Genomic DNA, 13,089 nt, shown 5'->3' on the forward strand with positions numbered 1-13,089 from the left:
GGACAGCTCAGTCCTGGCCCCACCCTCAGCTGGAGGTGGAGGCTGCTCAGGTCTGAGTACCAGGTACTGCTGCCGGCTAGCCCATGGGGAACAGTCAGTGCGTCCCCCAGGCTCCCCGGAGGCTCCGTGCCTCCTTCTCCAGGAAACCGTCGATAAAGAGCACCAGGTGAGGGGCAGGGTGGGGGAGTGGAGCTGGGTCCTGGGTCCCCCCTAACCAGTCTGTGAGCCTTCCTTTCTGGTCTCCAGAGAGGATGGTTCGAGGAAGCTGGCCAGCCTGTTTGGCAACGAAGCTGGTCCTGATGGGGACACGGCAGCTGACAAGATCCTCTACTATATCCCGGGGATGGTGAGAGCGGGGAGGGGTATGGTTCTGGGGGCTGGGGGTGGGGGGAGGGACGACAAGATCTGCCACTATATCCTGGGGACGGGGGGGGGGGGGGGTGTGGGGTTCTGGGGGCTGGGGGTGGGGGGAGGGACGACAAGATCTGCCACTATATCCTGGGGACAGTGAGGCAGAGGGCAGTGAATGGGATGTTGGTGACCCAGGTTATATGGCTTGCCCACCAGTGTGGCTTGTGTGTGTTCATGCTCCTGCCAGCCTAGAGGGGTTCAGATCCAAAGACAGTGGGAACCAGACTCTACCCCATGGGCCTCTTCTGGGAGAGTCTGTTGGAGAGCGAAACCAGCCTGCTGACTGAGTCAGGGTGTCGTGAGCGGCACCAGGAAGGGGCGGGGCAGCGGGTGGGGCCGGGAGCGTTCCAGGGTGCCCAGGCCAGTGTCCAGACCTGCAGCCCACCAGCTTGGCCTGTCCTCATCCGTGCACCATAGGGTGTGCAAGACAGGCACCTACAATTTGAGTCATTGCTCTGGACATGGGCGCAAAGTTCATAGTGCAGCTGTGACCCTCACCTGTTATCACTAAGAAGTGAGAGGGTTGGGTAACAAGAGTATATTTCTCCTATGTTTCTCTTGTTCCTGGACCACTACCTACCCTCAACAGGCCCCCTACTTCCTGTATACCTCTTTATCCTCTTCCACCCCATCTTACAAACAGAGAGCTGGACACCAAGGCTACACCACAAAGAAGAAGCTCCCAAGCACAGTGACAGGCCACCTCTTGGAGGTGGCCCCAGCTCCTATGGGGTTTAAGGGTTAGTGGAATACCAGGGAGGGGAGGGGGAAAACTGTCTAGGACAGTCTGGTCTAGGTTCAGGGACTCCAAGACTGATAGGGAATCCCACACTGTAGTTCTCTTGGGGAGGGGGCCTGGATTGGTTCTGGAAAGGGAAGAGGCAGAACTAATTAGCCAGAAAGAGGCAGAAGGGAAAGGAAAGGACCCCCCACCCCCACCCCACCTGCAATTTCTTGCCTGAAATGTCTAGGGGAGGAAGAGTGGAACTTGCGCTCAGCTTTCCCCCAACTCCACCCCACCCCCTGTATCCCTGTGAGGGTTAGTTAGACAAGCCTCCTCCACGAGGCCATTCTCCATGGTCAGGGTCGCCAGTCACAAACTGGCACAGGGCTGTGATACCTTGAAACCACCTGGCGGGTGGCCTCTCCCCATCCCCCGCCCCCCACCTGCCAGGCCCAGGACTCCTTCAGTAGCCCTCACTGCCTTTTCTTGCCAGGACTCGATGGCTGGAGGGGGAAGAGCTTGTTGAACTTGGGCAGATGGGCAGGCAAACAGGTCTGTGGGTGGGTTCCTGGTTCTGTGGCCTATTTTCAGGTGTGCCAGCCCGACGTCAGCTCCCACACTGGGTGTGGCTGTGAAGGCCCCACCCAGGGGCAGGGTGGCCAAGGAAGCACTGCATCTGTCTGTTCACATTCCTGGGCTTGCCCAAGGGGCAGCTCAGTTTGGCCAGAGTAGCAGCTGTGTGGCAGTCCCGCAGGAGTGGCCCCTACTGGATACATGGAACCCCTCTCTGCAGACCAGCTCTGGCCCTCTGCTCTCAATCCAATGGTCAAACCCCATTTATGCAGGATTTTGTGTGCAAGGCGCTGGGTGGGCATGGGCCCCCCTCCCTTTCTCCCCTCTCTCCTTCAGCAGATAGGATGGAATCCCCAGCACTCTTGGCTCTAACGTGTGCCCAGGAAATTCAGCAGTGAACAAAGTAGGCAAAGACCCCTTTCCTTAGAGCCTTCCTGCTTGAAGTGGACAATGCTGACAAATGACTAGAAAGTGCAGCATGTGAGCTTCAGCCAGTTAGCTGAGGAGAAAATTGGGGGCCACGGAGGGAGTGGGCTAGGTAGCCAGGCAGCAGCAACAGTGAGTGTAAGACCCTCAGGCCAGCTTGTACTGCTGTGAGGGAAACAAGGGAAGGTCATGAAGGCCCCTCCAGGCCTTGGCCAGGATCTTGACTTTGTGTCTGAGGTGAGGGAGACCCCATTATGTTTGGACTCAAACCAGAGGGCTGTCTTTAAGCTCTGAGTTCAAAGACATCATTTTGGCAGTTTGAAATGGTAAGAGTTTTTACACCACAGAAATTGGCAAAGAATGGAAACCAGAGTCAGTTTGAGGGATTTGGAGGAGGACAACCAGGTGTTAAACATTTACCAACTGGAGACATAGGAGGGTTTGAGCAACATCTCACCCAAACACTTGCAAAACCCCTTTGACTGGTGAGTCTTGACAGTTTAAGTAGCCAAATCTAAGTCACACAGCTGAGGAATTTCTATAGTGAGGAGTGCAACCATTTGAGTCCAAACCTCATCACCCCTACCACCAGAGCATCTCACTGTGTGGTGATGTGTCTTTGTGCATGTGTGTGGATGGCTGGGTGTGCAATGTGAGCATGCGTGTAGGATAGAGTGATGTGACTGACCCCACGTATATCTGCCTGTCCCAGCTTGCACATCGGACAGTTCTGAGGACTAGTCTGTGTGTCTGTGTGGTTCTATCACACCCTCTGGATGTGCCCTGTGTCACCTTCTTCCCAAAGTCACCCCTTAGACCCTGTGCAAACCCTCAAACCTTCTAGTCCCTAAGCCCTCCCTGGCTTTTCTAACTAGCTTCTTGCTGCCTTTATTCATGTTGTCATAAGTCTGTGCTTGTTTTATCCTACTAGACTGGGAGACAAGTTTGTCCCAGCGCCTAGGTCAGGGACCTGCCAGTGGCTGGAGAAAGAAGTGTCCATTAAGGGAGAGGTCTACGAGAGCCCGAGGGCTTCAGCTTCTGCCCCTCTGGTGCAGATGAGCATGTCACCAGGCCTGTTGCATGCCTGGGACACGTACAGGTCTCAGACACAGGTCTCACCCTAGAGTGGGCTGGTTTCCCTAAGTTTTGCCCCTGCCACCCAGGACATCCCAGGCCTGGAGGGCCAGCGAGAAGCCCTAGACCAGCCACTCCTGAGTGTATTCAAGAAGGGGCGGCGGAAGGTGCCCGTGAGGAACCTGGGCAAGGTTCTGTACTACGCCAAGGTCCAGCTGCGATTCCAGCACAGCCAGGTGGGGGCCCTGGGCAGGTGGGGGCCCAGCCAGGTGGGCTGCCCTTGGGACCAACCTCTTGCTGCTCCTGGACCTTCAGACTGCCTGCTCTCCTTCCAGGACACCAGCGATTGCTACCTGGAACTGTTCCCCTCCCACCTCTACTTCCAGGCCCATGGCTCAGATGGCCTCACATTCCAGGTAAGGGGAAGGGTGGTCAAGAAAGCAGGCTGCCCTGTGGATAGCTGAGGTATGGGGTAGGTGGGGTAAGGGAGAATGCTAGTAAGCATCCACAGACCCTCCATCCTAACCCCTACCCCCATGCCCTGGCAGGGGCTGTTACCATTGACAGAACTGAGCGTCTGCCCGGTTGAAGGGTCTGCAGAGCATGCCTTCCAGATCACAGGTAGGGGGATATGAAGTCAGCAGGGGGAACCCACTGGAACCAGAAAACACTAATCCCCATGGGGCTACTCTATCCAATCAAGCCAGGCTTCACATAGGTACGGTGGCCTTGGGCATGTTGACTGGGATTGGGGGCAGCCCTCGGCCTCTGTGGGATATAAGCGCAAGTCCATGGGCGAACTGGGCTCGGACTGAGTAACATCAGGTTGAGGGATCCACAGAGCTGTGGTGTGGCTGTCTCTCTGCTGAGCCCTCTCCTTTCTTGAGGCCCAGCACTTCTAGCTGCCCACCACCCACTCACCCACTACAGGCCCACTGCCCGCCCCCCTCCTTGTGCTCTGCCCCAGCACCACCGAGCGCACCCGCTGGCTCTACCACCTAGAGAAACAGATGGCCCTTGCTGGGGGGCTGCGGCGCTGCCACTCAGCACCCCCGCAGGTCAGTACCCAGCCCCCACTTCTGCCCTACCCCAGCTTTGCTCCTTGGCCTGTCCTAACTGCCCCACTTGGCCAGGGCCCCACTGGGGACGAGCTCCCATGGACCCTACGACACCAGCTGACACAACTGCGGGTGGTGTCAGGACAGGAGTCAGGAGGGAATGCCATCTGTGCCTCGAGGGTCAAGCTGCAGCATCTGCCCTCACAGGTGGGCAGGCAGGGCTAGAGGGGGTGGCTGGGGGAGGGGTGTGAGGACCCTGGGGGGTGGGATGAGAAGGGAATGGGGCAAGGATGTGAAGAACCTGGGGGGCAGGGGACAGGTGGCCTGGTCTTCAGTGCCAGGCAGCTCTAGTCCTGCCCTCTGCCCCCCACCCCCACCCCAACACACACACACAGGAGCTGTGTGACCGGCTCCTGGTTTTGTACCCGACCTCCTTGGCCATCTTCTCTGAAGAACCAGATGGGCTTAGCTTCAAGGTGGGCCCCTCCCCTCTCTGGCGACCTGCCCAGGGAGACACCCTGTGCGTAGGGGTGGGAGGGGGTTGAGACTCAAGAGGAACCTGTATTTCGGGACCTGTTGGGACAGAGCATGCTGGCCCTGCCTGCCCTGCCCCACTGCCCTGGTCAGTCTGGTCTCAGCTTAGACGTGGGCACAGAGTAGCTCCTGCCTTGGGAACCTATGTCATCCTGGAGGGTGGTCCAGTCAGACCAGAAAGACAGTGCCCAGCTCCCAGCAAGCCCTCCACTTCCCTGAGAGCAATTAGAGACCATCTTCCTGCTCTGAGAGTCAGCTGAGCCTGCGTGTGTAATCTGAAGGTGGGCATGTGCTTGTGTGTGAGTCTGTTTGAGTTCAAGCATCTGTGTCTGTGTGTTTGTGTGTGATGCAGTTTTTCTGTGTATGTGCAATCTTATGTGTGGCCCCATGTGTGTATGCATGCATGATCCTGTGTGTAGGCATACGTGTATATGTGTGGTCCCGTGTATGTGCGCAACTTATGTGCATGGAAATCCATGTGTGTATGTGTGTGATCCCATCTGGTGTGGTATCATGTGTGCAGTGGTACATGTGTATATGTACACAGCCTATCTGTACCCCCATGCACATATATGTGTGTGTATACATATGACCCCATATGTGTCTGCATTTTGTGTGTGGTCCTGTGTGTGTGTGTGTGTGTGTGTGCACATGGCATGTGCATGTGTGCTTGGTCCTATGTGTGTGTAGGTCTGCCCTCTGGGGTCTGCATGCATCTGTTTGCCTCCAATCACAAAAAGACACACAGAAGTGGGTGGGGCTTATGATGGGAGCAGTGACGGTGACTGAGGGGACCACATAGTTGGTCTGTCTGCCCTCAGCTGACAAAGGCCCCAGAGATGGGGTGAGGATGCCTCCAGGATGAGCTGGAAGGCACAAGTCTCACCTCAAGTCTCAGCCTCTTTTGCTGACCTTGCTCAGCGTCCTCAGTACTTTCCAGCAACTTCACCACCCCCAGCTCACTCACTCACCTATGCTCTGGAGGGCATGGCCAATAAAAAGGGATATGCAGGGGAAGGGGACTGATGCCAACCTCACTTCTGTACAGGGGGAGCTCCCAATCAGCGCCATTCACATCAACCTAGAGGAGAAGGGGAAGCAAATCCGCTCTTTCCTGATCGAAGGTGGGGTTGACCTCAGACCCTTTCTCCTGCCCTGACCCAGTGGGCCTATTGGGAGTGGGGTGGCCTTCAGTGGACTTCAAGCGACCCCTGGCCTCACGCATGTCTGTGTACAGGTCGTTTTATCAACTCCATCCGTGTGGTATGTGCCAGCTACGAGGACTATGGCCACTGGGTGCTCTGTCTCCGGACCGCTGTCCTCAGGGACCGGGGCTCTGCCCTGCCAGGGCCAGTGCCTCGAGTACCCATGCAGGTGAGGGGCTGGCTGGAAAGATTGGCCAGAGGCAGCTCATAGTCCCTCTGAGGTTCCAGTCCCAGCATGGTAAAAACCAGGGACAGAAAGGTGGGTCTAGCATGGGCAGGTGGGAGAGGGGCCAGCCACCCAGCTCACCCCCTCAATGTCCAGGTTGTAGGTGGTGGTCGAGGCTCCCTCTCCTCGGATGGACGGACCAGTTGGGGCTCTGGGTGTCCAGCACCCCCCTCCACCCGCACCAGTCACTCCCTCCCTGAGTCTACACTGCCACCCCCTGCAGTCTGCCAGGTCCAGCCTGGCGCCGTGAGTACCCTGTGGGCAGGAGGCCACAGTTAAGAGTGTGTTGGGAAACCTGGGTCCCCACGACACATGTCTGAAGCCTAGAACCTTGGGGAGGGAACCCAACCAGAAGTTGCTCTGTGCAGTCTCGGAGGGTTGTGTGTGGGAGGGGTGTGGTGAGAACCTTTCTGGAAGGGTTTTGGTCCTCACAGGACAAGGCTGATCCAGGCTACGCCAGCATCAGCCGACGGAGGTCAGAGCTGAGACGAGGGGGCAGCAGCAGGTCACCTAAGAACAAGGCCAAGGGTGGCCCAGCCACCCCACTGCACTTAGACCTGGACCTGACCAAGGTGGGCCACAGCACCATCACCCTGGCCCCAGCCCTCTCTCCGCTTTGTTTCCCTGGCTCTGCTCTCTGCGTCTCCCAGCCTGTAGCAGAGAAGGGAGAACTCAGGCCCCTCCCAGCTCAAGGGAAAATGCTCTTTCTGGCTGCTTTCCCATAGCTGAGCAGACTAAGCTTGGAGGGGGGCCCAGATGACCCTTTGGAGCCGCCACACTCACCACTCTATGCTGACCCCTACACCCCACCTGCCACCTCCCACCACAAGATCACAGACGTCCGGGGCCTGGATGAGGTCAGTTCCCTTTTGGGTGAGAAAAGCTGGGTGCCTGAAGCCTAAGGTCTTGGGTCTGGGGTGTGTTGGCCTGAGGCCCAGACTCCTGTTTTCTGCTAGGGCCATGAGGGGAGGCTAAGGGTGCCTCTGGGCCTCTAGTCACCCAGGCTTTTCCGACAGTTCCTCAGTGCCATGCACAGTGCCTCTGGACCAGAGCCAGCAAGTGTCTTCCCTGCTGTCCCTGTGTCTGTGCCCATCTCTGACCCCAGCCCCCCCGGCCCTTCCAGCCCCCCTGGCCCCCACCTGCTCTCCAAGAAGGGGGTCCTGCAGGCTCGTGCCCCTCAGAGGTTACAAGGCTCCTTCAAGGGCCGGGGGCCAAGGCCCCCAGACTCCCCTCAGCTTGTGAGTAGCAGCCCAGCCTGGTTTGAGGGGCGGTGCAGGGAAGGGAATAGTCTTGCAGGGGGAAGGGTGGGCACACGGAGGAAGGGGAGGTGGGGAGGGAGGGGATGCACAATGTATTGTAGTGGGAGAGATGGTAGTGGGGGGAGGGGTCGTGTGGGAGAGGGGTCAAGTGGAATTTTCCACATCTGCATAGAGGTGGGGTGGTAGAGAGAGGGAACAGACGGCAACAGAACTGGGGCAGGGAGACTTGGGGTAAGAAGGAGAAGCAGCAGGACCAGAAGGCTAAGGGACATCTAGCAGATTGGATGAATGAGTCTGCTCCCAGTTCCCCCCCAACCTACCTCCCCTGGGGCTTGGCCTGGGACTGGGCTGTAAGGCTGAAATGTTGGCCTCAGACTGGCTGTTTGGGGCCCCTAGGTCTCCACTTCGAGGGAAGGTTCACCTGTCTCCCAGCCTCCTCCTCCAGGTAAGTGAAGAGTCTGTCTTCCCCTGGGCCTGGGGAGGATCAGGCTCCCTTAGGCTCTGTCTGACACATCTCTGCCTGCCCCCTGGCCCCCAGCTGGCTGCTCCCCCCGGAGGCGTGCAGGTCCTAGTTACAACAGTGCCTGGGATGAGGCTGCAGCATCCTCACGTCAGAAGTGGCCCCGGTCAGGTGCACCTGAGGCTGAAGGGGCCTTGACCCAGTGGATCTGAGGGTGTCACAGTGCTGGGACTATGGACTTCTCAAAGGCAACCACACCAGCCACCAAACCTGGAGAGATCTGCCTTTGTCCAGGGGTCCAAGTCTGACCATCCATTGTCCCCTTTGATATGCTAAATCCCAGGCCAGGGTCTAGACCCTGGGGCCCCTACCTTGGGGCTCTGGTTCCTGGTAGCATTCAGCAGCTGGAGTGTTGGGATGGGGGGCTGGTCCCCAGGGGTATTCTAGCCAGTATGGAAAGACAGCAGATGGGGAAGGTCATCAGTGTAGGCTCTCAGCCCTGCCCCCAGGCAGAAATTAGGGAGGGGAGCTGATAGGGGCTTTTCCTGGGGGCCAGAGAGGTGAAAAAGTCAGGTGAGCCAGGGTCAGTGTATGTGAGGTCAAAGAGCAGATGTGAGGGAACATGAAGGTCTAGGTCAGAAAGGTTGAATCATCTCAAGTGGAAAGGTGAGGGTGTAATAGCAGGGAAACTAGGCTCTCAGTTTTACTTGGGCCTGTATAAGTGGAGATAGGGCCGTCGAGAGAGACTGGCACCACTAAACCAGAAGGAAAGAAAAGGAGATTTTATTGGTTCTCTGTGTGTCCACGTGTTGCCCTCTCAACGGCCGTCCTCAACCCTAAGCCCATAGAGCCCTGTGCTCCCACCACTCTGCCCACTTCAGACTTCTCCGCCACCGCCACATCACCAGTGGGATTCCTGGGACAATCCCAGGTCCCAGCCCTGACCTAGTGCCTTGCATCTGCCTCTGTACCCTCCACCCAGGACCTCCCAAAGTTGGGTTGAGACTCCACCCTAGAGACCCCCATCCTGCGGGGGCTGCCTGCTGTCTTTTGCCCCCTTGAGTCCCTGCTCCCTGTCTCAGTCCCTCAGATGCTGCCTTGACCACAGCCCTTGGGGCGCAGAATAGCTTCAGAGGCCCTTGACAAGCCCCCCCCCCCAGTATATAGGTCAAGGAGTCCTGGGACCCCCCTGACCTTGCAGCCCCAGCCTCTTACCTTCCCTACCTGCCTGACTTCCCGCTGGGTCCTAGCTGCTGTCCTGACCCCATCCTGTCCACCCCTCATCTTGGAGTTGTCAAGGTGGAGTACAGTTGAGCCACAGGACACTCACCAGTCTAAGTATGCACACCACTACATGCTTGAAGTTCACATTCCTCTCAGCACCCTAATTTCATTTGCTGAAATCGGCTTATCTCTCCACTGCTCAGCTCCCTGCTCCAGAGCCACCCTAGGGAGGCCTCAGCCTTGGTCACTGGCTGGACCCTCTGGTAGAGTCAAGGAGGGACCCAGGACCAGGACACCAGCCCCTGCCTCAATGCCCTGACCAAATGGAAGACAGGATCAAGGTCCAAAGGGCAGTGCTGGCACCTATGACTGGCTTCTGGTCTTGCTGTCTTCCTGGGCAGGGCCTGACTCCTAGGAGCGGGGGTTGCTGCTGGAACTGGGGCTGCGGCTGGGACTGGGGCTGCGGCTGGGACTGGGGCTGCGGCTGGGGTTGGGGCTGGGACTCGGGCTGGGGTGCCCCCGTGCCACCTGCCGGCGGAAGTATCGGATGGCGGAGATGGTGCCGATGTTTGCCAGCAAAACTGCAAGAGAAATGCCAAGCCCTTGAGCACTGGCTGTCACCTGCCACCCTGTTTCTGCCCATTAAGATTCCACCCTCAAAGGGTCAAAGTGGGTCTACAGTGGGAGGAGCAAGGTCAGAGGAAAAACCTAGAAAGCCTGTCCCATCTCCCCCACCCCCTGCTGTGCACAGGGCCCCAGATGTGGTCTCCTCTAACTTCAGGGCTCCAGCCCCTCCCTTCTCCAAGGGTCTTCAAACCTGTTTTCCAAGCATCTGGGGTGTGCAGATCTGATGTCCTCACAGCCCAGGTGGCAAAAGCCACAAACACCAAGCACATGTCACTCTGGCTGAAGGTAAATGCAGGGAGGGGACTACGGGGCTCCCCTAGGAAAAAGAGGTACACATCTGCTCCAGCTGTTCTGCTTAGAGGCATTCCTGCCCTGGACACCTCCATCCCCAGCATGTCTACCCCTGACATTCCTGTCCCCAAGATGCCTGTCCCGTGTGGCCTCTAGCCTCAACACATTTGTACTGAGTTACATCTGTCACAAGTCACACCTATTCCAAAACTCCTGACACGTCTGTCCCCAACATGTCTGTTCTGAGTCATGTCTGTCCCTGACACATTTGAGTCACGTCTCCCCTGTGATGCGGTCTCCCAAGACACTAGGTGGCGTGTGCATAGTTGAGTTAGGGTGACGTGGGGCAGTCCCTCTGTGAGCCTTCCTTCCCAATAATTGCCTTCCAGAGGTGACAGGAGACTAGGCATGTGAGGGTGAACACGCTGGTCTGGGCAGGCAGTCAGTCAGGCCTGAGTAAGAGTCCCCTCCAAAAGGCCACAGTCTTTGGTGTGGCCAGGAGCTGTCCCTTCCTTTCTCACTGGTCTTAGCTCCTCCTCCCTTCAGCTTAGGACCTGGGTTCTGTTGCCCCTCTAGGTCCTCCCAGCTCCTCCCTGGCCACCCTCCTGGCTGAGCTCCCTGGACAATGTGTTCCCAGGACCTGACCATGGGGCCTCCTGGCACTCACCTGCCCGCCAGTTCACCAGGCTGAGCTCCGCTGCGGCAACCACACTAGGCTCAGGTGGGGGAACCATCTCCAGCATGCGCCCCCACCTTTCCTCCTCAAAGAAGTGCTCATAGGCCTCAGGGACAGAGATGGGCATGGGGTCTCCAGGCGGAAGGGCTGGTGCACGCTCTGTTGGCAGGTTGGAGGCTAGGGCACAGCCCCCGTGTGGCCTTAGCCTCTGGGCCCTGCAGTCCTGGAAGAAGAACTCACAGACATCGGGCCACTGCACGTTCTCTGGGACCTGGCCAGATGCCCCCTCCTCAGCATCCTCGTCCTCCTCCTCTATAGTGTCACAAAACAGAAACTCATAGGCTTCCGGGAGGGTCAGGGCAAAGCTCCCTGACCTGGGACCCCCTGAGGTGGAGGGAGCAGGGGGAGGCAGATGCTTGAGGATCCGAGGCTGTGGGGGCCGGGGTCTGACCGCCACAGCGTCCCAGGCCCCTGGTGCCACCCGAGATCCCACTGTCATCCTGGTTGGCGAGGGTGGGCCTGGGGCTGTCCCTTGCTCTAGCTCCTCAGGGCTAGGCACAGCCATGGAGAATCGAACCTTCTTCCTCTTGGGGACCTGGGTGGGACCTGTGGGGGGTTCCCCTGACAGGTGTTCAGGAGCATCTGGCAAGGGCTCGGGTCCTGGTGAGGACACAGTAGGGCTCACATCCGGTCCAGGCAGGGCCTCAGGGATGGAGGACCGGGAGGGGGCAGGCATGGTTGCTCGGGAGGCAAGCGTGAACACATCCACGCCAGACTTGTCCTGGAGAACGGGGTGCAGCAGAGCTGAGTCAGGTGTAGAAGGGTCCACATGTGATTTGACCTCTGGGACCAGTGTAGGCAGATCCACACCCAGCCTAGGCTTGGACAGCGGTGTAGACAGAGTCCTATCCAGTGGAAGCTGGGAGACAGGTGCAGATGGGTCTACATGTGACTTGACCTCTGGGACCAGTGTAGGCAGATCCACACCCAGCCTAGGCTTGGACAGCGGTGTAGACAAAGTCCCATCCTGGGGAGGCTGGGAGACAGGTTTAGATGTGTCCACCGGTGACTTGACCTCTGGGACCAGTGTAGGCAAATCCACACCCAGCCTAGGCTTGGACAGCGGTGTAGACAAAGTCCCATCCCGTGGAAGTTGGGAGACAAGTGTAGATGGGTCTACTGGTGACTTGACCTCTGGGACCAGTGTAGGCAGATGCACACCCAGCCTCAGCTTGGACAGTGGTGTAGACAGAGTCCCATCCAGTGGAAGCTGGGAGACAGGTGCAGATGGGTCCATATGTGACTTGACCTCTGGGACCAGTGTAGGCAGATCCACACCCAGCCTTGGCTTGGACTGCGGTACAGACAGAGTCCCATCCGGTGGAAGCCGGGAGACAGTTGCAGATGTGTCCACCGGAGACTTGACCTCTGGGACCAGTGTAGGCAGATCTACACCCAGCCTAGGCTTGGACAGCGGTGTAGACAGAGTCCCATCCCGGGGAGGCTGGGAGACAGGTATAGATGTGTCCACCGGTGACTTGACCTCTGGGACCAGTGTAGGCAGATCCACACCCAGCCTTGGCTTGGACTGCGGTGTAGACAGAGTCCCATCCTGTGGAAGTCGGGAGATAGGTGCAGATGTGTCCACCGGAGACTTGACCTCTGGGACCAGTGTAGGCAGATCCACACCCAGCCTAGGCTTGGACAGCGGTGTAGACAGAGTCCCATCCGGTGGAAGCTGGGAGACAGGTGCAGATGGGTCCACATGTGACTTGACCTCTGGGACCAGTGTAGGCAGATCCACACCCAACCTAGGCTTGGACAGCGGTGTAGCCAAAGTCCCATCCCGGGGAGGCTGGGAGACAGGGATAGATGTGTCCACCGGTGACTTGACCTCTGGGACCAGTGTAGGCAGATCCACACCCAGCCTAGGCTTGGACAGTGGTGTAGACAAAGTCCCATCCCGGGGAGGCTGGGAGACAGGGATAGATGTGTCCACCGGTGACTTGACCTCTGGGATCAGTGTAGGCAGATCCACACCCAGCCTAGGCTTGGACAGTGGTGTAGACAAAGTCCCATCCCGGGGAGGCTGGGAGACAGGTATAGATGTGTCCACTGGTGACTTGACCTCTGGGACCAATGTAGGCAGATCCACATCCAGCCTTGGCTTGGACAGTGGTATAGACAGAATCCCATCCAGTGGAAGCTGGGAGACAGGTGCAGATGGGTCGACATGTGACTTGACCTCTGGGACCAGTGTAGGCAGATCCATACCCAGCCTCGGTTTGGATAGCGGTGTAGACAGAGTCCCATCCCGTGGA

At 58.1% G+C, this 13,089-nt stretch overlaps 2 protein-coding genes across 2 annotated transcripts in view; one reads left to right on the top strand and one right to left on the bottom strand.

Annotated features, from left to right (window-relative positions):
* Positions 1-83: 83 nt before the first annotated feature.
* On the top strand, positions 84-8,162 carry PLEKHN1 (pleckstrin homology domain containing, family N member 1). The gene is made up of 16 exons (XM_006871752.1): positions 84-166; positions 247-346; positions 3,298-3,444; positions 3,544-3,624; positions 3,757-3,829; positions 4,139-4,266; positions 4,384-4,473; positions 4,662-4,742; positions 5,849-5,924; positions 6,038-6,149; positions 6,291-6,477; positions 6,666-6,803; positions 6,957-7,088; positions 7,248-7,469; positions 7,887-7,935; positions 8,029-8,162. Exons 1-16 carry the CDS (start codon positions 84-86, stop codon positions 8,160-8,162), a joined length of 1,833 nt encoding a protein of 610 aa, XP_006871814.1.
* A 1,423-nt stretch (positions 8,163-9,585) lies between these two features.
* The window catches only part of LOC102815638 (uncharacterized protein C1orf170 homolog), a 4,754-nt gene continuing 1,250 nt past the window's right edge, over positions 9,586-13,089 (bottom strand). The window contains exons 2-5 of the mRNA XM_006871753.1: positions 12,897-12,974; positions 10,760-12,781; positions 9,992-10,117; positions 9,586-9,755 (exon numbers count right to left, since the gene is read on the bottom strand). Of these exons, the coding sequence (XP_006871815.1) occupies positions 9,586-9,755; positions 9,992-10,117; positions 10,760-12,781; positions 12,897-12,974 (2,396 nt within the window). The remainder of the gene's footprint in view (positions 9,756-9,991; positions 10,118-10,759; positions 12,782-12,896; positions 12,975-13,089) is intronic.

The sequence above is a fragment of the Chrysochloris asiatica genome, unplaced genomic scaffold (genome assembly GCF_000296735.1).
Source record: "Chrysochloris asiatica unplaced genomic scaffold, ChrAsi1.0 scaffold00173, whole genome shotgun sequence".
NCBI lineage: Eukaryota > Metazoa > Chordata > Mammalia > Afrosoricida > Chrysochloridae > Chrysochloris > Chrysochloris asiatica.